The sequence below is a fragment of the Cajanus cajan genome, chromosome 11 (assembly GCF_000230855.2).
Source record: "Cajanus cajan strain Asha chromosome 11, NIPB_CcT2T_4, whole genome shotgun sequence".
Taxonomy (NCBI): domain Eukaryota; kingdom Viridiplantae; phylum Streptophyta; class Magnoliopsida; order Fabales; family Fabaceae; genus Cajanus; species Cajanus cajan.
This window is the reverse complement of record NC_138527.1, coordinates 36,700,191-36,725,905: the sequence shown is the minus strand read 5'-3', so window position 1 is coordinate 36,725,905 and position 25,715 is coordinate 36,700,191. Positions and strand designations below refer to the sequence as shown.

The window sequence follows — 25,715 nt, the reverse complement described above, 5'->3', positions numbered from 1 at the left end:
CTTTAATCTTTAATCACATCAAAAAATGCAAAATCTTTGAACAATGCAAAGTAATGAATGATTATGATATCCGCGAGGAACACGATTTGCTCGTAATGGAATCCAAGCCCAAGTACGGGCCCACTTAGCAGTTGAGTGTCGTTGAAATCCATGGCCCACTGACTCGTAGGAAAATGATAAGATACTATTACTACCTACATCAACTTGTCCACTACACACCGCGGATGAAAATGATATGAAACTTTTCAACACCAACAAATGGTGCCACGTTACATAGCCAAGATCTCACCAAGAATCAAGAATTTATTACATTAAATTAAAATAAATAACTACAACGAGGAAAAGTGTGCTAATAATTTAATGACCATTTCGAAGAACAATTTTTTAGAATCAAATTGGATTTGATTTTTTTAACAAAGATCTCAGAATTAAGTTTTATAAACGAAATAAAGATTTCATAATTAAGTTATTTTATTTGGTTATTTTTTTTTGCTAAGATCTCATATTAACAAAAATATATCTATACTAATAAATATGTTTGATTTTTATATTTATATAAATTAATAATTTTTTAAAATTTATTTTTATAATTGAGACACGTAAAGTCTTTTTCTCTACATGTTGGTGTAAAAAACTGAGAATAACGGAGCGTGACGATTCCGTTCCGTGCAGTTACGAAATTAAAACATAGAATCACGTGAACACTCTGTCGTGTCCCCGCCACGCAGCGCAAAGAAATCGAAATTCAGAAACTGACAAAAACCGCACTCTTCAAACTTGAAACTCCGAAGTTCGAACCACGTGACTTCACTCCCTCCCTTCCACGCTATACCAAAACTTTCCTTTACACTAATAAATCCCAACGCCTCGAGCGTAAATTCAAAATCCTACACTCGTCGCACGGGAACGCTCCCCCTCCCATGGCGGACTCCACCGGCGACGACAATGGCGTAATCTACCTCCACGGCGACCTCGACCTCAAAATCATCGAGGCTCGCCACTTGCCGAACATGGACATCTTCTCCGAGCGCCTCCGCCGCTGCGTGACCGCCTGCGACACTATCAAATTCCACTCCGACCACGCCGACGACTCCGGCAGCCAGCGCTCGCGGACTCACCGCCACCGGAGGATCATCACCAGCGACCCCTACGTCACCGTCTCCGTGCCGCAAGCCACGGTGGCGCGCACGCGCGTGCTCAAGAACTCGCCCAACCCTTACTGGGACGAGCGCTTCCACATCCCGCTCGCGCATCCCCTCGTGGATTTGGAATTCCGCGTCAAGGACGACGACGTTTTCGGCGCGCAGATCATGGGGACCGTGAAGATTCCGGCGCGGCGGATCGCCGCCGGGGAGAAGATCTCCGGCTGGTTCCCGATCCTCGGCGCCTCCGGCAAGCCGCCGAAGCCGGACACCGCGCTGCACATCGAGATGACGTTCACGCCGGTGACGGAGAACGAGCTCTACCGGCGCGGCATTGCGGCGGATCCCGAGCACGGCGGCGTGCGGCACACGTATTTTCCGGTGAGGAAGGGGAGTTCGGTGCGGCTGTACCAGGACGCGCACTGTCCCGATTCCGGCGAGGGGAAGTTGCCGGAGATTGAGCTTGACGGTGGAAGGGTTTACAGGCATGAGAAGTGTTGGGAGGATATTTGCTACGCTATTTCCGAGGCTCATCACATGGTGTATTTGGTGGGTTGGTCGATTTACCACAAGGTGAGGCTTGTTAGAGAGGCTACTAGGGAATTGCCTCGAGGTGGCGATTTGACTCTTGGTGAGTTGCTTAAGTATAAGTCTGAAGAAGGTGTGAGAGTGTTGTTGCTGGTTTGGGATGACAAGACTTCGCATGATAAGGTTTTCTTGAAGACGGTGAGTGGGGGTTTGCTTACTCTCTACTTGGCTTTTTGCATATTGTAATCGATGATCATCTTTGATGGGTGCTGTTTTTGGTGCAGACTGGAGTGATGCAGACTCATGATGAGGAAACCAGGAAGTTTTTTAAGCATTCTTCTGTAATGTGTGTTCTGGCGCCTCGGTATGCTAGCAGCAAGATGAGCTTCTTGAAGCAACAGGCAAGTGTTGGGGGTGATTCAGGGTTTGATTCGCGTTTCACTTGAAAACAATTAATGTATTTCTCATTTAAAATCTATTAAATTTTGAAAATTGTTTCCGAGGTGCACAGTGGACAAACTTTTAGAAAATAGAACTGTACTAGGAAGTAGGAACTAACGCTTCCAAATGTTAGGAAACAGAAAACTGTTTTTGCAATTAGGAAACAAACTAGGCCTCAATTTTTAGTTTGGCAATCTGTGAATGTTGACTTGATGGTGGCTGCTTGTTAGATTTAGAGTCTGTTTAGATATAAACTTAAAAAGAGTTTTTGAGTTTCTCTACCAAAAAAAGTTTTTTACATTTAGTGTCAAACAGCTCTTAAAAGTTCTTTCAAGCTTGTATCCAAACAAGGTCTTAGATAATGTAGTAATAATGTAGTCAATTCTTATTGCCTTGTGTTTTTTCTCTTGCTCTCTAGTGGATTTGTATTTTGTTGTTGCATAGGCTTGATACGTCCCTCCTGTATGTTGTCAGGAGATAGGATTCTTTGTGAGCTAGTTTTCAGTGGAGTCAAATGTGAAATGCCTTGTGTTTTGTGGCCTAAGCTCTAAACAGTGGGTATGTATTTTGTAGGTGCAAAATTTAGTATGGGAGATATACCTTTTATTGATTTCTCTGTTTGAAGTTAGCAGACACAGTTCCATTTATTCATTCTTTTCTCACACTTATGCCTGTAACATTATTCATTAATGTTGATGATGTCCTGTCTTTTGAGATAAACAGTGTCATGAAATTGTTTCTGATATGGTATTGTACAGGTTGTTGGGACAGTCTTCACACACCACCAGAAATGTGTGATTGTGGACACACAGGCTGCTGGTAATAATCGAAAGATAACTGCTTTTATAGGAGGTCTTGATCTATGTGATGGCCGGTATGACACACCTGAGCATCGTCTGTTTCGTGATCTTGACACTGTATTTTCTGGTGATTTCCACAATCCTACATTTGCTGTAAGTTTCAGCCCAGTTAGGCATATTATTTTTTGTTAAGCTTCGCGCTTATTCTTCCATTTTGTTAGCAATCAGGACTGTCCTGTTTTAACTATTTTCAATGGGATTTTTTTGGTTATATTATCTGTCAAGTCTTGATGGAGCCCTCAGTTGGAATGAAAACTGCTGTGTGGATCCTCTATTTACATAGTAGCCTCTGAATGGAATTTATATTATGTAATATTTAATATTTAATATTATTGATAATGTCTTGGTGAAAGCCTCAAGTTACTGGGCTGAGTTGTCTTACATCATTATTGCAGGATAGGGTAATTCTCTTTATTGTAGATTGCATATTTATGGATTATTGAGTGTGAAAGCCAATTATGTTTTGCTATCTTCATGTTGTAGGAAATATTTGTTTTATTACAATGTTGTTTGTAACACTTTGGCTGTTCTTTCTCTCTCTCTCTCTTTCTCTCCTGTTTTTCCAACCAAAAAATTGATAGATCATCAGATTTATTGTTAGTTCTCACTTCTTACCACTGTTGTATTTTTTATTTTTTTTTGTGTTAGGCTGGAACAAGGGTTCCTAGACAACCATGGCATGATTTACACTGCAGAATAGATGGACCTGCTGCATTTGATGTTCTCATTAATTTTGAGCAGCGGTGGAGAAAAGCAACTAAGTGGAAAGAGTTTGCAATCCTTTTCAAAAAATCCTCTCAATGGCATGATGATGCTTTAATAAGAATAGAACGCATCTCATGGATATTAAGTCCTCGCACTTCTACATCAAAGGATAATTATACTGTTGTTCCAGAGGATGACCCTTCAGTAAGGGTTTCTGATGAAGATGATCCTGAAAACTGGCATGTTCAGGTTGGACAATGCAAGATTAGTTCTGAGCAAATGTTTCTTGCCTGCTATTCTTTCTTGATTTTGGAGATAATTCCTTGCGTTACATTGTTTTCCATCTCTTACAGATCTTCCGCTCCATTGACTCAGGATCCTTGAAAGGATTTCCCAAACGTGTTGATGTTGCTCTTTCTCAGGTTTAACAACTAGCGTTTTACTTTCTTGTTCATCCTATTTCATCTGTACAGAACACTTTCAAACTATGTTGAGTGAACTCTGTACTACTTGCTTGCAAACCAAACCTATCTACAGTATAAAGAGTTTATAATCTTATATACTGAATTGATTGGAATCATATTCTGCATTTTCTAATTAACATAGTTTTGGATGCAGAATCTTATCTGTGCTAAAAGTTTGGTTATAGACAAAAGCATTCAAACTGCATACATCCAAGCGATCAGATCTGCTCAACACTTTATTTATATTGAAAACCAATACTTCATTGGATCTTCCTATGCTTGGCCATCTTATAAAGATGCAGGTTAGGCTTAAATTCATGGTTTTGAAAAGCAAGATAGTTGTCTATATTTTAGTGAGGTGGTTTTCTCTGTTCTCCAAAAAAGGATATTCTGTAAAATTTGATTACATTGATCTTAGGGAAAAGAAAAAAAAAATTGAATGCGTATGTCTTTAAAATGTATATCCCTTTTCAGAAGTTTATCAGGTAGAGAAAAGAATTGTTGGTATGGTGTGAATTAGGTTCAAAACTGATTAAATGATAATAATGTTATTGTATTTATTTTAATTTAGTCAGAAAGAACTCTTATTCTCCCAACTCTTTCTATTCTTCTTCTCTTTGTCTTTAAAAACCTATTTTATTAAAAATATATAACATTTTATAGTATTTTTTTTATTTGCTCTAGTAACTAGTTGACTTGTTGCTATCTTTGTTCATAAGATATACTTTCAAACTCCTTGGTCTGTACATCTTTTGTTTGCACAAGAAAAAGAATAAAAAATAGGGGTATGCAAAAAAATCAAATCGATCCGGTCCATATTAAAAAATCCGATCTATTTTGAGAAAAAAATTTGAATCGATCCACTTTATAAAACCAATTTGGTTACCCAACTCATTTTTATAAAATAGATTGGTTCGGTTTGATTTTTTTGAAAAACAGATAATTGCATTGTACTAAACCTTTTGAAAAAACTAAACTAGTTCACTTTATAAAAAAAATGGACCAGTTAATCTATTCACTTTTATAAAATGGACTTGTTCCATTTGGTTTGGATTTTTCAAAAATTCAATCCATGTACACCCCTAATAAAAAAATTAAAGATGATGAGATATCTCATTTGTGTTGTGTGCTCAGGGGCTGATAATCTCATTCCAATGGAGTTGGCACTGAAAATTGCTAGTAAAATCAGAGCTAAGGAGAGATTTGCTGTCTATATTGTTTTACCAATGTGGCCAGAAGGTGATCCTAAAACTGGGGCCATGCAAGAAATCCTCTTTTGGCAGGTATCTGATTGTCTAATGTTTTGAAGTTTATTGTCCAATTGGAAATTTACAATTTATGAATATGAAGTCTTTCTGTCAAAAAAAGTAAAAATGAATATGAAGTCTAAGGATTCTGCTTCTCTAAAGTGCACTTTAAAGATTACAGGGTAAATAATTGTTGATGAGCAAATCAAGGGAGTGAGTTCTCACAAATACCATTAGGAACCAGAATAGGAATAATAAAACTATCGTAATACTAGTATTGAATTAGAACTATTTAGAGGTATAAACTATGAAGTATAAACCTCGGTTACAATGCTGCAATCCCAGAAAATATAAAATGAAAACTAGGGTATGATGAACAGTAGAAAACAAAAACAGAAATTAGAACCAGCTTCTTCGCCCAGCCTAGCCAATATTAATACCAATTTCCTCAAACCCCCTATTTGGTTACCACACACATTTTATAATCATTCTCTCCCTCTTTCTGATTCCCGTATCCCCTTCTGCCCTGCTCTTTGCCACATGTCAATTCTGTTATTTCTTTCTATCCTCACTCCCACTATTTCCCCCGTGCGATATGTTCCCTCCTCTCATTCACTCGTGATCCTACATCCTTTGGCCCATTTTCCATTCCTTGTAACCTCTTTCTTTTCCTACTAAATTAAACCTCACTGATGGGCCTGTCAAATACTGGCCTGTTTTTCCATGTGGTTGTATCTTATCTATATCAATCTTTTTTTTTTCATCTATGGTTAACATACCTGCACTTTACTCTCTAAAGTGCACCCCCCACGCTAGAGGATCTTTCTAGAGTTTAGTGCTTCAAACAGTGGCGGACATAAGACCTTGAGTCGGTAGAGGCAATTTATTTTAAATAATAACCATTAATATATATATATATATGTATGTATGTACAAGGAGAGATTCATTTATTCCAAGAGAAAGTTTACTTAGACTTACTTTAATTAATAACTTATGTTTTACATCAAATTTTAATGATCGAACTGTTGAATTAAAAAATTTTAATGCATAGATTAAGTTTGTAAAGTTTAAAAAATTTGAAAGCTATTTGATATTCTGTTTCATTAATTCAAATTGACGGATAATCATAAAAACATTTTATACATTGATTTGAATTAATGAAATAGAGTATTAAATAATTTTTAAATTTTTTTAAAATTTATAGATTTAATCTATGTATTTAGGACTTTTAATTCAGTAGTTAGATCGTTGAAATTTAATATAGAATATGAGTTCTTAAGTGGAATAATTTTAAGTAAACTTACTCTTGGAGTAAGTGGATCTCTCTTCTCTCTCTCTATATATATATATGAAAATAAAATCATAAATTTTACATGAAAAAGGAGGAAACATTCATTTGGAATGAAAATTGAGTCGAAAAATGACCGAACTATAAAATAAAATAAAAAACTAACCAATAAAGGATAAAAAATAACAATAATTTAGAAATTTAGAGCACTGGCTACAAATTATAAATTTAGGAGAGCAAAAAAAACATAATATAAGACACATACTTGTATTATCCTTAAAGTTGGGAGTGCAGCTGCACCCCCTGAAATACAGTTAGGTTTGCAACTGGCTTCAAAAGATCATGAATGTTACCCAAAAAAAAAAGAAAATATTTATTCTCAATTCTGTTTTCTGTATACAGGGCCAGACGATGCAAATGATGTATGATGTTGTTGCTAGAGAATTGAAATCAATGCAACTTACTGATGTGCACCCACAAGATTACCTCAATTTTTATTGCCTTGGTAATCGGGAACACTTTAATGAAGAAAGTTCAGGCACGAATGGTGCACAGGTGATTTTCTAATGTAGTATATCCATCTTTTAACATGTTTACACCTTCAGTATATCATAGTTTTTTTTTTTCTTTTGAGCTTCTTTAAAATGTAGTTTATTAACATATTAACACCATATATACATGGTTGCTTATGAGTCTATTTTTCTTGTCAGGTCTCAGGAGCATATAAATATCGCCGATTTATGATTTATGTGCATGCTAAGGGGATGATCGTTGATGATGAGTATGTTATAATTGGATCTGCTAATATAAACCAAAGATCTATGGCTGGTACTAAAGATACTGAGATAGCTATGGGTGCATATCAACCCCATTACACATGGTCAACAAAGAAAAGACATCCACGTGGCCAGGTTTGTATTTCTCCTGCTGTTAATTCTTATAGTAATTTTTCTATTTGTAAATCTCTTTTTGTCCAGCCGCAAATGATATGTGATATTACAACTTGGGCTCTCTAATGAGTTGGAAACCATGTATCTTATCTTAATTGACTATATTTTATCAGATATATCAAATTACTGGATGATAGGCACAAGTAGACCTGGAAATCACCCTTATCTCCTACTGAATGTGAATGACTTCCTCCCAAATTATTGAATTACTAGATGATCTCTTGGATAAGTAACCAAATAAAAATCATTGATAGTGTGACTTTCCACCTGTGTGTCTCAGTATCCCTTGTACCTTCATGTACCATGTCTGTTGGGAGAAAATTATCAACGCCTTAATGGTGTGAACCTCTTAGCTGTTATGTGCCAATATACGGTGTGATATTGTATTTATTACAATTACATTTGATGGTTTTTGTTCCTGCAGATTTATGGTTACAGAATGTCCCTTTGGGCAGAGCATCTTGACATGGTAGATGAAATTTTTGAGGAACCCGAGACATTGGAATGTGTGCATAAAGTGAATACAATTGCAGACAATAATTGGAAATTGTTTGCATCTGAAGATTTCTCACTTCTGCAAGGACATCTTCTCAAGTATCCTGTACAGGTAGATTCCGATGGGAAGATTAGATCCCTACCTGAATGTGAGAATTTCCCCGATGCTGGCGGTAAGATATTGGGGGCTCACTCCACAACAATTCCAGATATCCTAACAACTTAAACTCCTGGATTCATGTTGTTGTGTGATGTCTTGCCTGCACCTTCCTGAGAAAGAGGACAGAAAAAAAATCGGGGGTGAAGTTATGTAGCTTTCTGTAATTATAAATGATTGTTTAGTTCATTTGTAAATCTTTCACACGATATTGATTCATATTTTGATAGGATCGCCAGTTTATAGATTGTTAGTGTCCATTACTTGTCCTTTATTATTGTTTTTTTAATCTAGTCTACATTCATAGATTGTTATTCTTTTCCTTTGAATTATATTCCCTTCTATAAAGTAGCAAAATCTCCTCATGAGTATTAGTACATGCATAGAGACACGAGAATGTATATTTTAAAGACATAAGAGTCTAATTCAGTTGATTAAATAAGGTGTGTTATAAATCTAGTACCAAGTTTAATTCTTATAGATAAAAAAAAAAAAAAACATTTTTAAAGACAAAGATTTTAGGGAATTGAAGAGTTATTTAAAAATTTTTTTTGAAGAGTGTAGTTAAGAATTTTTTAAGCTTTTTTTTTCAATATACTGTATTAAACTTTATTTTTATATCTTTTAACATTTTTAATAATTAATGATAATTTTATAATTTTGTTATAATATAAATATAAATTGTTCATTATAAATTTAAAAGTTAATTTATATGTTCAAAGTATTTATGTACTTTTACGGATCTTAATTTATTTATTACAAAAGATTAAATAAATATTTATTGTGTATTATACAAACTCGAGCACCAGTTATTATTATAAAATCAGAACACTTAATGGTTTAATGTAGTTGTTGGATAAAAATTACTAGATTAGATTAGTTTTTAACTAAAAGAATCACTAGACTCTACCATTACTAACATTATCCCTCCCCAAACACCTGATAGCTTGCTTACGTTCTGGTTATGCCATCCTGTTCCCTCGTTTGTGTGAGATTATTATACTTTCTTTGGAACCATTTTGATGTGATTGAACTTTGAACAATTTCAATATAACAAAACAATATAATTATAACCTAATAAAATCATTTTATGCTAATTAGGAACAAAGACAAAATAAAGAGGACGTGGACTAAATAAAGGACTAAGCAAAAAAATCTTGTATTTTACCAAAAATACTGGGTATCAAAACAAGGTAGTTTGTTGTAGTAGTTAATCTTATGAAATCTAAATATCTAATTTGGATTGCCTCTCCCATTTGTTTCTCTACTTTAGCCAGAAGTAATTTTATTTTTAATAGTCTTTTTCTATGAATATTTTATTTTTGGTAGTCTCAGATGTCAACTTAGAACCTTTACCAAAACTCCTTCTTGTGCCATAATAACTCACTCGAGTTCATTTTTCATCCTTATCGTGGTTCAAGGAGAGGATGAGTTTAGGAATTGAATAAAGGGAATCAAGAAGAAATAACTTTATCATAGGACAAGAAATTTACCGTTTCTTTTTTTCACATAGGCTGACAAAATTGGAAAAATATATGAGAATATAAACAATTTTGGGAGGATTTGAGAAGCTTGTACGTGGAGATAGGATAATAGTATTGTGTGGAGTAATAGCCACGTGATTGATTATTTTATATTCACTGAAAAAAACATTGCAATGAACCTTTATATTTTCTTAATAATTTTTTTTTTCATTAGTATTAGTATTTGTGGGATTATATCATGAACCCGCAACTCCGGGAAGGAGTGTTAGCTTTTGGGCTTTTGGCCCTATAAATATGGATCCGTAAATATTTTTGTCCATTGTAGACCAAAAATCTTTATTAGATGGGCCTAATGACCCGACCCGACCCTTATGACAGGTCGCTATATGAAATCGAGGGTCAATTCGTTTAAGCGATTGGACTCGACAAAAACCCTTACCCTGGGTCGTTTTATTCTTGATTCTCCATCTCCGTTACAAAGTCAACACTCGAAGATCGTCGCTCGTGGAAATGGCAAGTTCTCTGTCTTAATCCATTCCCGTCACTAAGATTATTCTCTACGACTTCACCAAGATATTCTAATGCTCTTTTTTTCCCCTTTTTTTTTTAAATTTATTTTCAATTATATTGCAGGCCGATTCTCCGCCGAGAAGGTAAACTCCATAACTCTCTTGGATTACGGTGATCGTGTTAATCGAATATTTTTGGTGCACGATCATCGTTTCGCATTTGACTACATCTTCGTTTGTGTTCATGTGTTTGTAATTATTAGTCACAATGAAATTAAACATTAGAAATTACTTGTTAATGAATTGTTTAGAGTCAAAGTTTAACCTCAGGAGGTAGGTCCCGAAGCTAGGCTATGACTGAAGCATTTAGTCCTGTTGTGTTCGGTGTTTACCCTAGCTATTTGACCTTGTGATAGTATTGCCCTAGGCTGTTGATTTGGAGTTTGATCTCGTCACTCTCGGCGAGAACTCGAGGATGATCACTGGAGATTCTCTAAGGATCGCAGAATTCCGATCAAACTTTGACACTTAGCCCAAATTTGGGTTGGTCCATAGCCCTCCTAGTTCCAAGCCATAGTCGAAAGGACTGTGGAGAAATTATTGGGGTGACATGAGGTCTAGCTCAGATGCTCGGCTGGCCCAAATGCAAGAGGGTCAATAATTAAATTTCTTAATTGGGTCATCCAGAAATAGTTTCACACTAGAATTCATTTGTACTGTTGTACACGAGATAATATTTTTTAAGATACTGAGTCCAAACTCACGGTTTAAAGAATGTGGAGTTTACTCTAAGATTATTGTTTAATGAAGCCATTTGACCCTTTGGTGATGCTTGAATATTTCAGGAATTCAAGGTCCCCTTCTCCGTGGAGGGAGCAGTCAAGGTCCAGGTCACGGTCTAGGCATAGGTCTAGGTCCAGGTCAAGATCTTTTGAAAAGCAAAGACCAAGATCCCGTTCCAGAAGTCATGGCAGGTTAGTGCCAAACATAGTATCTTTCAAGAGTCGGGACTGTTGACTGTGCAACCCTTTTTCTTTCACATTATATACTTTTTGATGGGCCTAATACTTCTTTTTGTGTCTCCTCTTTTTACTATGTTTTGAACTGAATGATTTTGTCATGTTCAGATCAAGATCAAGAAGCAACGAAAGGTTAGTCACTTTCCATTTTGTTTGTATCTGGTCATGGTGTTTTCATTGAAAGATAATTTCTATTTTTGCAGTATTTCTGAAGGGAACAAGTTTTCTGGTTTAATGATGGGTCAGGTTCTTATAATGTCTTCAATTAATGTTCCAGGTCTGAGTCTAGAAATGGTGGGATTACACTTTATGTGACTGGCCTATCTTCAAGGGTCACTGAGAGAGACCTAGAGGAGCATTTCTCTAAGGAGGGAAAGGTGAGTATCATATTTGATTTTCTCTCCTTTTTCATTGAATTGTCAGTTTTACTCATTGGCGAGCCCCATATCTTGGAATGGATATGTCAATAATTGTCATCTTTGTTAGGTTGCTTCATGTTTTCTTGTGGTGGAGCCTCGGACACGAATTTCTCGTGGTTTTGCTTTTATTACAATGGATACTGTCGAGGATGCAAACCGCTGCATCAAATATCTCAATCAATCAGTTTTAGAGGGACGCTACATCACTGTTGAGCGGGTAATTTGTTTTTCTGTTTATTAGTAGTTGCTACAAATACTTGTTCTTTTTCTTCCTTCTTAACTTGAAGGTTTTGTGGTCATATTCAGAATATACATTGCATCAGCTATTTTGGCAGCAATCAAAGATGATCAGTTCATACATGTCAACTTTAGTGATACAGCTTGATCAATGGCAAGCTTAAACAGCTAATCAAATGCTTCTGATCAACTAAACATAGCAACTATATTGTCCAACAACTTTACAATCTCAGCATTCACTTTCAACTCAACTAATCAACGGACATTATCAACAACTTTCTAATCTGGCTTTTATGGTATCTCACGCCTTGCATCAGTCATAATTGTGGATATAACTTTCTTCTCTCATAAGCTAGGCTGTTTATCTTGATGAAACATTAATCATGTGCAAGTCTTAATACAATTTACCATGGCAAGAATGATATCATGAGATTCAAGCTGTTTTGCTTCCAGTGGTACATGGATGATATATGCAATTTGTTTCTTATCAAATCAATTCTAAGGATTGTGGGCTTCTGTTTTCTATTTCAGTCAAGAAGAAAGCGACCAAGAACTCCTACACCCGGACACTATCTTGGTCTGAAAAGTACTAGAGACTACGGTAAGTTAGTTTTGGGACAGTGTCTTTTGAATGGGGTGATTCTAGTCTTTAGTGTTTCTGTGTTTGTTTTATGAAATCATTTACTGAACTCCACTTGTTTGTCTCAAGGATATCGTGGCGACCGTGGAAGGTATCGAGGAGGTGGATCTGGTCGTGATGATTATGGATACCGTAGGTCTCCACCAAGGCGCTCACCATATCGAGGTGGTAGAGATTATTCACCAAGGCACTCACCTTATGGTGGACGGTCTAGGAGAGAGAGGTCGAGGTCAATTCCTTATTCTCCATATGGTAGCCCAGATAGAAGGTATGCTCGTGGATCTAGGTGATGTCTTTTGTTAGCTCGCTTTCATCTTTGAAGTTGTGGAAAGGTAAAAACTGTACTTCTGTCATAGTATGTATCAGTTTGTATCCGTGTTTTGGAAGTAGTCTGCACTCTTATATACTTGTATTTATTCCGTATTTGTACAATTCATAATCTAATGGTCAAATGGTTCTACAAGACCCCGTATTAGTACTCTGGTAGAGCTCCCGTTTGTCTCTGATCTTTTTTTAAGTTCGTTTCTTAGTACTGATAAATGAACAGGTGCAAATTGCAAACTAAACTAAATGTTGAGTAAATTACAGTTCTATACGTTTTCTAATATCGCAAGGGGTAGGGAGTTTAGGGGTGTAAAATTAGATGGTGATCAAGTCAGCATTTGATGATCAAGCTTGACTTTTAGAAAAGAAAGAAAACATTGCCCAAGTTTGGATCATTTATTAAATGAGTAAAATTCTAAGTTTAAGTTTGGCTTTGTTAAAAATTTAAATTTCAATGCTCGTGTGATCTACTTTTGTTTATGATTTGATTACTATATTGAATCTTGTTAAGTTAAAATTTGATCATTAATTTAAGGGGGGGTGTTTGGTACACCAAGTTTTATTTCATGTGTGAGAATCATGATTTATAAGGATCACAAATCTTAAAAATAATGATTTAGGAACGATTAAAATGTGGTTAATTATAAACTTTTTTGAAAATATTTATAAATGTTGTTTGGAAATTTGGGGTTCAAAGATTTTAGCGTTGAGTAAATAAATAAAGTTAATGTGACATTTTTATTGTATTAAAATTTTATTTATAATTTGTGTATATTAGTTTCTTATCAAATTTTGTGAGAAACTTGTATTAAAATATATTGCTAGGAAAGATTGTTTCTTAGAATGTTGATTAATTTTTAAATAACAAACTAAACATGAAAATTTAATATTTTTAACTTTGGATTTCATGGATACGAAGAACTCTCTCTATGCCATATGTTTCGTAATATTTAACTATTTTCGTGTAAAATCAGTTAATAAAATATATTTTTGTATTTATGAAGTTAACTTAATGTTAGAGATAATGTGACATTAAATAAGTAGAACATATATCAATAGTTGCTAGCATATTAAAGGTTTTTGACGTAATAGAAATAAATAGAATTTGTAAAAAAAAATGTTAAAATAATATTCTTTTTGAGTACATTTTTTTGTCTTTTCTAGCTATTATGTTTTTAACTCCCTATCAAACTTGATGAACATTTTTTCTTCTTCTTGGTTTTAGTAATGAATATAAACGTGTTTTGAAATTGAGCCGAAAATATATCAGTTCTGTATTGGCAAATGCATTTTAAAAAATAAAAAATAAAAAACACCCCCAAACAAGATCTTAATTTTATATATTATAAATTTATCATTATCAACTAAATTTATCAAACTTTCTAATTAGTGAAAATAGGCTATACATTGTCACAATATAAAATAATTTTATATCATTTTTATCATAAATTATTATATATGATAAATTTATTGATTAATAACATAAATTTAGTCCCTTTAAAAAAAATAAAATCAGTATATTATCAATAAACTCTTCTAAATATTTATAGAAAGTTAATACATTATATAAGTTTAAATTTCACATGATGCGAGTTTGATAATTATCATTAAAATATTATTTTAATAGATATATTTATTCAAAAAAATCATTTTGCACTAGAAGAATGTCATCGGCTCTGTAGTTGATAATCTTAAAGTGAAATCTCTTGTCTACTATTTTATTCATAAAAAAATATAAAAACTTGGGACATAACTAATGTTCAAATCCCTTGTTATCGGATACAAGAAAAACTTGCTTGTCTGATTGTTCTCCATCTTTTAATTTTTTTAATTATCGTACAAACATTAAACAACACATGTGTAAAAGAAAATAAACAACACATTTTAAATCTAATTTTTTTTATACTATTATTAACAAAAGCGGAGAGTTAAAATATAAATAAACTATCATGCTATTTCTTGAAAGTGTATAATACTTTCTTGTTAGTCTCTAAAAATATTTTTTAAAATAAGTCATTGAACAATTTTATTCAAAATTAAACAAAAATGTGACTTGAGATATATTTAAAGACCAAAATAATAAAAAACTGGATAATTTATGCACTTAAATAGCTGAAATTGATATTTTTACCCGAACATGTATGTGAATTAAAAAAAATGTAAATTTTATATTTTTATTTAAAACTCCATAATTTAAGGGCTATTGCCACTCTATAGTTTACACACCGAAAAATCATAATGGTGTTGATTAACTATTTAAAATATAGTTTAAAATTATACACAAAGATATAATACCTCACATTTTAAGTTAGTAAGTGTAAAATTTATAAGATTAAATATTTATAAATAATATAATAATAATTTGATGATAAATGATCTAATAAATTTATTAATAATTAATAATCGATAGATCTATGATACATTATGGTATTATCTCAAAGAATTTAATTAAAATTTAATTTAATTTTACAAATTTGACTTATAAAATAAAAATTGTTTAATATTTATTTGTCTAATATTGTGATTGATTTCCAAGTGTGGATAATTCCACCAAAAACATGATAATATATATATATGTGAGGAATAAAATTATAAAAGAGAGAAGCAGGAGGTAATAGAGTGTTGGAAGCAGCAAAGGAAGCATGACCATGTTTCATGTTTCTCCCATTGCTTTGCTTAATCCCCAACCTCACATTTTCCACTTCCCTTCTTCCCGCAACCTCCATCGCTCACTCTCTCTCCATTTCCCCACTCTCCCCTCCCTCTCGCCACCGCCGCACTACCACGATTCCGACGAACACGTCATCGGCGACTGCCTCGTTTTCGAGGACGGCGTTTTCGACGACCCCCTTTTCCATAATTCCGACACTCTCTCCGTCAATGAGCCCACATCCAAGCCCAAGCCCAGGCCCAGGCCCAGGCCCAGGCCCAGTTGGAAGAAAAAAGTGGAGGTGACTGGGGGCGAGAATTTGGTTCCGGACAAGTGGCGAGAGATTCAGGCAGAGATAAACATCACGAAGAGGGAGAGGCGCAAGATAGCGAGGGAAATCGAGTTCAACAGAACCGTTGATAAGAAGAGAAGAGGCTTGATTCCTCTTAGGGATATGAACTTAGATGACTACAAGGCTTTTAAGGAGGCCAAATTGGCGCAGATGAAACTTCTCCCTCACGCTTCTACTTTTATCCAGAACCAAGAGGTACCTGAGACTCAACCTCAATTGAACCATGGTGAAGTGGTTCCTTGGGTTGAACCTGAATTGAACGGCGGTGAACGTGTAGAGCCCAAGAATCCAAGGTGGGCTGTGTATGGAAGGGGTTTGGAGGATGTCACTGAGTTTTTCAATAGTGACAACTATGACCCTTCTTCTAACACTCCTCAGGGTAACATGGATTTTTTGTTTCTTTTCATTTATGCCCTTTTGTCTCCATTTTCGTTTGCCATTGTATTTTTACTTATGTGGATGTTGATGATTGATATGATTGTTGTGTTATACGATGTGTTTGGATAAATTTCTAGAAAACACTTGCGAGGAAGAAAATAAGAAAAAAAAAACTTTTTTTTTTTTTTGGAAAAACTGATATAAGATAACTTTTATAAAGTAGTTATACATAAACTAAGTTAATTTTAGCTTATGATAAAACTAATATTATTTTAACTTTCTATTTTCTTCTCTTATAAGTGCTTCTGAAATTTGAATTGATGCCCTTCATTGAATCCTTCTAAATTGCATTGATTTATTTGAAAGATTTTACTTGAAATTTGGTTATTAACCTTGTAAGAGGATTGCTACTAAGCGTTCATGGCTGAATGGTCAAAGTTTCCAACTCATAATTGGCGAATTCGAAGGTTCAATTCCTACCGGATGAACACCTATGGAACCCTCCCTCAAATAAGTCTATTGGCTTTTTGTTCAAGAATGAAATTCCAAACAAACAGGCAACTTGGGCTTCTTTGATAATTGAAACATGAGATAATGCATTGAAAACTATCTGGTTGGTGCACTATTGCTTCATCTTGTGGTAGTTAATGAATGGCAACGTGGGCTGAGGAGCTACGTCATGATCTAATAAATTATTTTGTTCCCTGATTGTTGTGTTTGTCTCATGGTGTGTATGTGGCTTTTTTGAGTGTTGGGGTTGTCGTCCTAATTCTTTTTTGGCTGCATGAATAGGTAAGCGGAAGTTGTTTACTAAGGAGGAGAAGGTTTTGATGAATAAGCGAGTGCCGGACTTGGAAGTTGCTACTTCAGTAAGTTTTATCTGTAAACATTGTTGAATGCTTATAATTGTTGGAAAAGAAAAACGCTTGCTCTCCATCATCGGGTTTCGTTGTGATTTTGCTTTCCGCCAATGATGTTGTTGAGTAATCCAGTATTCCCAGTTGATGCTGATGTTTTCGGTCTTCCTGGACTGTATACTTGGATCTAAGAAACCTTGTTGCATTTTGTGTGTGTGTGTGAGAATGATGATAAAGGTGTAGGGAGGGAAAAGGGTTCTGATTCACTTACTTGTGCGTAGCCTTTGGTGAATATGCTAAATGTCTCTTTTAATGGTCTATCCTAATATTATTTTCAGGATAAATGGCTTCCTCTGCACACTCTTGCTGCATGTGGAGAATTTTACCTTTTAGATTCTCTGTTGAAGCATAATGTTGATATCAATGCTGTGGATACGGTATTTCAATTCTAACTTTTCTCGGAGATTGAAATGCATGTGTCCTCTATTTACTTTACTGATTTACTTTGTTTCCAGGATGGTTTGACTGCCCTTCACAGAGCAATAATTGGAAAAAAGCAGGCCATAACCAATTATCTCCTGAGAAACTCAGCTAATCCCTTTGTACAGGATAAAGTGAGCCTTTACTTGCTGATTTTTTAAGCTCTTCCTGCCCCCATTGAAAAATCGTCACTGTTGTCATTCTATCTTAATCTTACAGCATATTGTTCTCATTAGCCTTAGCTGCCTGTTGCTGATATGTTTATCCATCTATTTTGTTGTTTATGTACCTAAAACAGGAGGGAGCCACATTGATGCACTATGCTGTACTAACAGCTTCTACCCAGACAATTAAACTACTCTTACTATATAACGTGGATATAAATCTCCAGGACAATGTATGATTAATTCTTCTCTTGGTTACTTTGTCTTCCTTTGATTCTTTTCTGATGAGCTGTTTGAGAACATAATTCATTTGCTCTGTCTTAGAATGGTTGGACACCATTACATCTTGCTGTTCAGGCTCAGAGAACAGATTTAGTGAAGCTTCTGCTGATTAAAGGTGCTGACAAGACATTAAGAAACAAAGTAATTTTCTTTTGATTCCCTACTTTAATCTATCAATGCGAAAGAACCTTGTGTCTTGCATAATTTTAGCTGAATTTAGATGCTTGACAAACTAACAAAGTTTTGTGGAATCTTTATGACATGGATTAATGGTTTCATTGAAATTTGGTTTTTGGTTGAGCGTGATTTGTCAAGTAGCTGACCATAGTATGATAAATCATGATTGATTTTTACCATGTTTGTGTAACCTTGAAAGCTCCTGAACATACTTATGGAGCAAAAGATACAAATAGTATGCTCCTGCCAATGTACATTGCGTTATGCAGCTCCAAACAGTAATCCATATAAGCATTTTGTTATTGTTGCTGTAATTCAGGAATTTTTAATTTATGCTTAGTATATCTCCTATGTCCTGTGTTTCTTTCTTGCAACTTTGCATTACTGATTAAGTGTTCAATTTCTGCTGTCTAGCTGCTTAATGCTTCCCATTTCTTTACATTGATTTTAAAATTGAATTTTCTCTTTTGTTTATCTCAGGATGGATTAACTGCACTCGAGCTTTGCCTTTACTATGGTCAAAGTGCCAGAACATATGAGCTAATCAAGTTGTTTAAGAAGCCTCAAAGAAGTCTTAGATTTGTATCAGTATGACAAATGGGGCTAAGAAACAATACCACTTTTGAGAGATTTGGACCAACAAATGACTAGCCGTTGCCAAGTTTTGCATGACAGTTAGCATCCTTTCGTCGTATGGAAATTTTTGGGACAACTACGCTATTGTACTATATTAAAATGTATATTTTGAATATGATAGGAAAATAGGAATGCTTTCATGAAAAAAGAAAGAAAATTGGGCTGCCATTTTTTTAAAATGTGAATTAAAAATTGAATTTCAAATGCGTTATATATCAAAAGAATATCCAATGAAATTTCTTGAAATACTATCCACGGTTTTCATGATGTTTTTATATATGTGTAGAGAAGACTTCGTTGAGAGGGAAGATTTATGGATTTAATGGTGATGAATACTATTATTCAATTACAAATCATAATTTATATAAGTTTATTGACTTTTACAATAAAAATAAGTTATATTAACAATCACTTGTGATTAATTTATAGTGTGGAATTTTTTATGCTAATAATGCATCACTATTAAATTTAAAGCATTAAATTTAAAATTTATTTGTGTTATCTCTAAGTCTCGAAAAGAATCAATCTCTATAACTAATGTTTGAAGGATATTTTTGATGCAAACAAAAATAATGAATGTCTAAAAATTATAACAAGTAGTTTCGAGGTGTAGAAAGTAGAAGTCTATAATGTAAATATTGTGCAAGTATAAAGATCAAATGAATAATTAAATTATAATGTGATTTAATATCTAAATTTCAAATGAACAATGCACCAAACATGCCTAGTAATTTTATTTTATTTTATATCAAGTATAAACTCTGTTCTTCCAAAACCACAGTTATTTAGATTGGCTAAGAACATGAATTGGGCAAATTAATTGCACAAGTAATCTTTCAAATACGAAGAGTTTTTAATATTTGGAAATATTTGAAAGATTACTTATGTAGTGTTTTTCTTTTTTACATTGGATACCATTTAGGACAGATAGTAATATTTAAGGAATAAATTGATGTTCAATTAAATAAATATAGGTAGATATTCAATTGTTTTAGATAGTGCCGGTTGTAAGTACAACTAGGATTGACATAGAGTTGGAGGGTTAAGATAAAATTAAATTTTAAGTTCGAATATTATTATGATTTCGAGGGATTAAAAAAAATAGTAACTCTTATAGTTTTTTGTTTTTTTTTCTTATATCAAATTAGACCCAAAGCGTTGCGTGTTAGCATTTGCAGTAGCAGCAGCGAAGAAATGGAACTGATAGAAGGCTCCGTTACCATCTTCCCTTTTTCCACTGTTACTCTCTTTCCTCACAAATTCTTCTCTTCCGCTACCACACCTCGCCATTTCCTCAAATTCCCAACAAAATGGAACGCCCACTCCCAAAACATCGGCGACAGCGTCGTTTTCGAGGAAGGCATTTTCGAAGACGACACCGTTTTCCCAAACGACACCGATAACAGACCCAAACCTAGACCAAAGAAAAAACCGGTGCTGAATACGCGCGAGAATTTGGTTCCGGACAAGTGGAGAAGGGCGCAGGCAGAGAGCATCATCACCGTCAATGAGAGGCGCAAGAATAAGAGAAGAGACTTGGTTCCTTTAAGGGACGTCAAAAAATTCGATTTTTATAATAAGGGGAAAAAAGGGTCGAAACCCTTCAGGGATATAAATTGGGATGAATACAAGGCTTCTAAAAAGGATAAATTGAAACAGCTCAATCCTCTGCTTCTCAAAAACCCTTCTACGTTTCCCGTTGAACATAAGGTTCCGGAACCTGACTTCAAGGGTGAGCGTGTAGAGCCTAAGAATCCAAGAGGGGTTGTTCATGGGAAGGGTTTGGAGGATGTTATTCATTTTTTCAATAGTTGGAGTTACAACCCCAGTGCTAACATCACCCATGAAGGTGCCTATCTATTTTCATGCCTTATTATTGTTGTTGTTGTTGTTGAATCACGGATTGTTGCATTTGTTTGTTACAAATATATGGCTTTTTTGAGTGTTTCCATTTTCGTTCTAATTTTTTTGAGCACTGAATGGATAGGTCGTCGCAAGTTGTTTACTATTACTAAGGAGGAGATGTTCTTGTTAAACAAGCCAATGCCTGACTTGGCTGCTGCTACTTCAGTGAGTTTTCTCTGACTAATGAACAAATTGCAATCACTTATATATAAATTATTTTGGGATAAACTTCTCTATGTGTACTTCTAAGTAAAACAAATAAAAAAAAAATGAAATGAGCTTCTTCAAAAGCTAAAATTAGCTTATGGATATGCTTTTCGTTAGTTTTTCCTAAATATGTCTTTTAACTTATGTATAAGCTAATAAGTTTAACCTATGGAGAAGTTAATTCCATTTTTTTCTTCTTTTTATCTTCTCTTAGAAGAACTTGTTGAGAAATTTATACAAACAGACCCTTAGTCATTGTCGCTTGTCTTATTTGATGAGACTAAATAACCTTGTTGCATTTTCCTTCTGTCTCAGAACCATGGTAGAACTATTGGGAGGGAAAGGTGTTCTGATTTACTTCCTTATAGCATTTGGTGAAATAATCTGAATAGTTTTGGCTAATACTGATGTTGTTTTCAGGGTAATTGGCTTCCTCTGCACACTCTTGCTGCATGCGGAGAATTTTACCTTTTACATTCTCTGTTGAAGCATAATGTTGATATCAATGCTGTGGATAAGGTGTGTTAATTCTAAATTTTCATATGGAAGAATAAAATGCAAGGGGTCATTGATTTTAACTATAGTGATTTACTTTGTTTCCAGGATGGTTTGACTGTCCTTCATAAAGCAATTGGCAAAAAGCAGGCCATAACCAATTATCTCCTGAGAAACTCAGCTAATCCCTTTGTACAGGACAAAGTGAGTAAAAACTTACTTAATTGCTTTAGTTGCATATGTGAGCCTTTACTTGCTGTGTTTCTTCTCTAAGTTATTTTTTTTGCTCTTCCTGCTCCCATTGAGAAATTGTCACTGTTATCATTCCATTATAATCTAACAGCATGTTATTATCACTGGCTTAAGTTCTTCTTGCTGATGTTTTTATGTGTCTGATTTGCTGTTTATGTCTGGAAACAGGAGGGGGCTACCTTGATGCACTATGCCGTACAAACAGCTTCTACTGAGACAATTGAATTACTCTTATTGAATAATGTGGATATAAATCTTCAGGACAATGTATGGATAATTGTTTTCATATTTAGCATATCTACCATGTAATCTTTTTCAGTACCTTTATAGAATATAATTGATAATTCATTTACTCTATTTTAAGGATGGCTGGACACCATTACATCTTGCTGTTCAAACTCAGAGACCAAATTTAGTAAGGCTTCTGCTGCTTAAAGGTGCCAATAAGACATTAAGAAACAAGGTAACTGTCTACTGATTTACTGCGTTGATCCATAAATGTGAAAGAACCTTGATGTTATGCATAATGTTACCTGAATATAGATGCTATAACTTACTGGATCATTGGTACAAATATCAGCTGTCATCCGTTGCTATTTAGACCGATTGTCCCTGCCAGATGAACTAGTTAGGTGATTTGAATAAAGGTTATTGTGATATCCAAACCCTGATTCTCAATTTAGAAATTGAGATAATTTAATATTGGCCTGTATACCAGGGAAACCTTTCCAAAGCCTTTAACAATTTATTAGTTGTTGAAGAAAAATTATCAAAAGTAATTGAGGGATTGTTAAACTTTGGCAATCTAATGTTTGTTTGCTAAACTTTACGTAGCTGGTCCCTAGCCTGAATCAAGTTAACACAAAGTTTTGTCAAATCTTTATTACATGGTGGAATAATGGTTTAATTGAAAGTTTGGTTTTTTATTGAGTGTGATGTGTTAAGTAGTCAACCTCAGTAGGATAAGGTATGATTAATTTTGCTGCTGTAGTTGAGGAATTTCTAATTTTGCTTAATGTCCTCCATGTTTAGAATTTCATGCAACTTGTTAGTTGTTACATGTTCCTTAAGGATTTTAATATAAGCAAAAAAAAAATCATAAATGGTGGTCTAAAATATAAGCAATTTTAACTATTTAACCCTATTTAATGAAATTATCCACCAAATACCTTTTATTTAAGTCAGCTTTTATTTGCAATATCCCCTTTGATTCTTGTGATATCAACCACATAGCATTCAAAATGTAGAAAGAGTATTTCCATTTGAAACAAGTTCTCATAAATTTGAATACTTCCATCAATTAGCATGAAAGGTAGTTTAGGAAATGAAGTTCAATTTTAAATGACATTGGGAAAATTAGAATGAATTAGTTTTTTGCTTATATCTGAGTTCGGAGGGAGTACTTTGCTTGCATCTTCAAATATTTCAGTTGTTGTACTCTTGTAGAGAAACCTTGGAATAGTGATTGAGTGTTCAATTTCATTGTCTATTTGGTTAATGATGGCCATTTCTTTTATGTTGATTTGTAAATGGCAATTTCTCTGTTGTTTGTCTCAGGATGGTTTAACTCCACTTGACCTTTGTCTCTACTCTGGTCAAAGTTTCCAAACATATGTGATTATCAAGTTGTTAAAGCTGCCTCAAGGGTGTCTTTGACATGTATGACAAACGGGGTTGTCTCTGGTACCCAGACATTTGGGAGTGAAGCTGTATGCTTCCTTGTTGTACCAATAACAGAACCAGAGGAAGAGGTGTAGTTTTTTAATCGACGAAAGATGAGATTTAATGTCCTCATTTCAAATATATTTAGTTTATCCCCTCATGGAGATCTACTAAGATTGTAAAAAGGATTAATTTTACCCTTGTTATCCTCGGTTAAACCTATTTGGCTTCTCATGCTCATCATGTAAGAAGGATTTTAGTCATGGGTGTCCCCATTATTGCCTTCCAGTCAAAGTGTTGTGACTTAGGAGGCCAGAGGTGAAGAGATTTGTTGCCCATTCATGTTCTTCAAAATTTCAACTGACACCAACAGCCGTAAGTATTTCCCTTTCATTCCCTGGGTACTGTTATGGATGTTTTTGTTGTTTTTGGTTGGTGCCTTGAATCATTTTTGTAATATACTATTTGGATTTTATTGTAGGTCAACAGTCGCCGCGCAATTCCATGGCCAGAGGTCGACACGTGCTTTTGGAAACCCAATGGCAGTGTAAATCAATCAAGTATGAATTTGATAGGTACTTTGTACTTTGTAGTATGCCCTTTTATACTTGTGTCACTGCCTACTATTGTAAGGAGATGAAAGTAGAAGAAAGAAAAGATATTATACATACTGTAATGAGGTTGATAATGATAATGTACATATGCTTTATACACAATATATCCTGAACACTAGTTTTGTTCATGTTCATGTGGATTATAGTGATTATCTGCGCCTAATCACTGTCTAACTACCCAATTTGTAATGTTAAAATAATTAATAACAAGAAATGCGTAAGGATCATCAATTCCACAAAAGGAGTAAGTCACTGATGGAAGTTGCATCATATTCAGATTTGTTCTGGTTGATGTCTAAATTTAATTTCATGTGTATGAAATGACAGGAACATTTCTTTCATGTTATTTTTGCAGATGTCATTCTTCACTGTCTGTGAAACAACCAAATGTAACAGAAACTTGTACCTTTGTCATTGACATTTTTTTAATTAAATTTATATACCGACACTGTAAAATATTTTTATTCTACCATATAATATATGTTGCTATGTGGTAAAATTGTCGTCTTTTTTAATAATTGCTTAAAAGTCATTCTTATGTAGTTAAAGTAATTTTTAATTAGTTGATAGTAAAATCATTTCATTGAAAATTAAACCATTTTTTCATTGTGTGTTTTTTTAATCATGTTATTAGTAAAATTTATTCACCAATTTTGTTGATAATTAATTTTTGTCAAAGAATTTGACTGATCACATTTAATGAAAATTTTCTCTTAGCTATTTTCTTTTTATTTACAATACTCGAATTAATGAACTTATTTAAGAAAATCGATTGTAGTATTATTCTAAGCAACTTTATATTTTTTTTTTCTTTGTTTACATTGATGAGTTGTTTAGTTTGATTTAATTGTTTTGGAAGGTTTCGGTCATGTTCTGATGTTCTCTGTCTCCGCAATCATCCTACAATAGATTTTTTTGCCAGGACATCAACCAGTCAACGACCCGATTTGTGGATTGTGTGGATTGTGATTTTCTGTATTTAGACTGTCTTCCACTAATGAGTTGGACTTCATGTGCTTCTGATAATGAAGCATTCTCTTATGTTTCCATAAAATTATTTTCTAAATTCGCTATTCTTTGGTTTTAAGAACATAATTTGCTTTGTTCACTCGCTTATAAGAACAATTGGTAAGACTCTTGTTGAGGTCAGTTCTGACTTTGTAAAATTGTACTAATGAGTAAAGGTTGTTTGGTTTAATTATCTTTATTTTAACAGAATTTACATTTTAGTCTTTATAATTAAAAATATTTAATTTTAATTTTTATAAATATTAGTTTTGCCTCTTTAATTATAGTTTTATAAATTCTATTTTTTAATCACTATAAAAATAGACGATAAAAAAAGTACGTATAAAAATTAAAAAATTTATAATTAGTTTGCAGTAAATTTACAACAATGTGATTTAATTTTTTGAACGGGAAACAAAGGTCCAATAATTCAGTAGTACGTGGAAATAAGAAACACAAGGTTTGAAGAGAATCTTTACATTCTTCACATGTGCCTGAAATTCTTTCGGGGTAGTACTGTTTGTCATGAAGCTAATAATTCTTATGCATCTCTATTCTAACATGCTTCAAATTCTAACGTCACAGCGTATATATTTCAGGCCGAAATGAGTTGCTTTCAATTTATTAATCCAACCCGTTTTATGATTGATTGATAGGTTCACCTCCAGAAAAATTTAAATATATATA

General features: G+C 34.0%; 4 protein-coding genes across 5 annotated transcripts; all 4 read left to right on the top strand.

Moving 5' to 3' along the window:
- Positions 1-723: 723 nt before the first annotated feature.
- Positions 724-8,522, top strand: PLDDELTA (phospholipase D delta). The gene is made up of 10 exons (XM_020362611.3): positions 724-1,868; positions 1,955-2,071; positions 2,870-3,064; positions 3,620-3,925; positions 4,030-4,098; positions 4,295-4,442; positions 5,275-5,423; positions 7,078-7,230; positions 7,386-7,586; positions 8,050-8,522. Exons 1-10 carry the CDS (start codon positions 921-923, stop codon positions 8,344-8,346), a joined length of 2,583 nt encoding a protein of 860 aa, XP_020218200.1. The 5' UTR covers positions 724-920; the 3' UTR covers positions 8,347-8,522.
- Positions 8,523-10,135: 1,613 nt separating this feature from the next.
- Positions 10,136-13,048, top strand: LOC109800607 (RNA-binding (RRM/RBD/RNP motifs) family protein). Its single transcript, XM_020361391.3, has 8 exons — positions 10,136-10,274; positions 10,395-10,414; positions 11,116-11,244; positions 11,398-11,421; positions 11,567-11,666; positions 11,776-11,925; positions 12,477-12,546; positions 12,655-13,048. Exons 1-8 carry the CDS (start codon positions 10,272-10,274, stop codon positions 12,873-12,875), a joined length of 717 nt encoding a protein of 238 aa, XP_020216980.1. The 5' UTR covers positions 10,136-10,271; the 3' UTR covers positions 12,876-13,048.
- Positions 13,049-15,505: 2,457 nt separating this feature from the next.
- LOC109800660 (ankyrin repeat domain-containing protein, chloroplastic) lies at positions 15,506-19,109 on the top strand. Of its 2 annotated transcripts, none has more exons than XM_020361475.3 (7): positions 15,506-16,290; positions 17,082-17,158; positions 17,485-17,583; positions 17,662-17,760; positions 17,925-18,023; positions 18,115-18,187; positions 18,730-19,109. In XM_020361475.3, the coding sequence occupies exons 1-7, from the start codon at positions 15,552-15,554 to the stop codon at positions 18,786-18,788; spliced, it is 1,245 nt and encodes a 414-aa protein (XP_020217064.1). In that variant the 5' UTR covers positions 15,506-15,551; the 3' UTR covers positions 18,789-19,109. The 2 variants fall into 2 exon arrangements, with proteins under 2 accessions (XP_020217064.1, XP_020217063.1); XM_020361474.3 differs by having other exon boundaries at positions 15,507-16,290; positions 18,115-18,213.
- Positions 19,110-20,024: 915 nt separating this feature from the next.
- LOC109800728 (ankyrin repeat domain-containing protein, chloroplastic) lies at positions 20,025-24,148 on the top strand. The gene is made up of 8 exons (XM_020361581.3): positions 20,025-20,734; positions 20,873-20,955; positions 21,418-21,516; positions 21,601-21,696; positions 21,913-22,011; positions 22,109-22,207; positions 23,302-23,781; positions 23,888-24,148. Exons 1-7 carry the CDS (start codon positions 20,080-20,082, stop codon positions 23,398-23,400), a joined length of 1,230 nt encoding a protein of 409 aa, XP_020217170.1. The 5' UTR covers positions 20,025-20,079; the 3' UTR covers positions 23,401-23,781; positions 23,888-24,148.
- The last annotated feature ends 1,567 nt before the right edge of the window (positions 24,149-25,715 follow it).

Excerpts from the sequence above, each read along its gene's own strand:
- PLDDELTA (XM_020362611.3), top strand. The coding sequence starts at position 921 with ATGGCGGACTCCACCGGCGACGACAATGGCGTAATCTACCTCCACGGC. Across the intron at positions 3,065-3,619 it reads TCCACAATCCTACATTTGCT|GCTGGAACAAGGGTTCCTAG; the intron begins GTAAGTTTCAGC and ends TTTTTGTGTTAG. Across the intron at positions 4,443-5,274 it reads GCCATCTTATAAAGATGCAG|GGGCTGATAATCTCATTCCA; the intron begins GTTAGGCTTAAA and ends TTGTGTGCTCAG.
- LOC109800607 (XM_020361391.3), top strand. Across the intron at positions 11,245-11,397 it reads CGTTCCAGAAGTCATGGCAG|ATCAAGATCAAGAAGCAACG; the intron begins GTTAGTGCCAAA and ends TGTCATGTTCAG. Across the intron at positions 12,547-12,654 it reads GAAAAGTACTAGAGACTACG|GATATCGTGGCGACCGTGGA; the intron begins GTAAGTTAGTTT and ends GTTTGTCTCAAG.
- LOC109800660 (XM_020361474.3), top strand. The coding sequence starts at position 15,552 with ATGACCATGTTTCATGTTTCTCCCATTGCTTTGCTTAATCCCCAACCT. Across the intron at positions 16,291-17,081 it reads TTCTTCTAACACTCCTCAGG|GTAAGCGGAAGTTGTTTACT; the intron begins GTAACATGGATT and ends CTGCATGAATAG. Across the intron at positions 17,584-17,661 it reads ATATCAATGCTGTGGATACG|GATGGTTTGACTGCCCTTCA; the intron begins GTATTTCAATTC and ends CTTTGTTTCCAG.
- LOC109800728 (XM_020361581.3), top strand. The coding sequence starts at position 20,080 with ATGGAACTGATAGAAGGCTCCGTTACCATCTTCCCTTTTTCCACTGTT. Across the intron at positions 20,956-21,417 it reads ACTTGGCTGCTGCTACTTCA|GGTAATTGGCTTCCTCTGCA; the intron begins GTGAGTTTTCTC and ends TGTTGTTTTCAG. Across the intron at positions 22,012-22,108 it reads ATATAAATCTTCAGGACAAT|GATGGCTGGACACCATTACA; the intron begins GTATGGATAATT and ends CTCTATTTTAAG.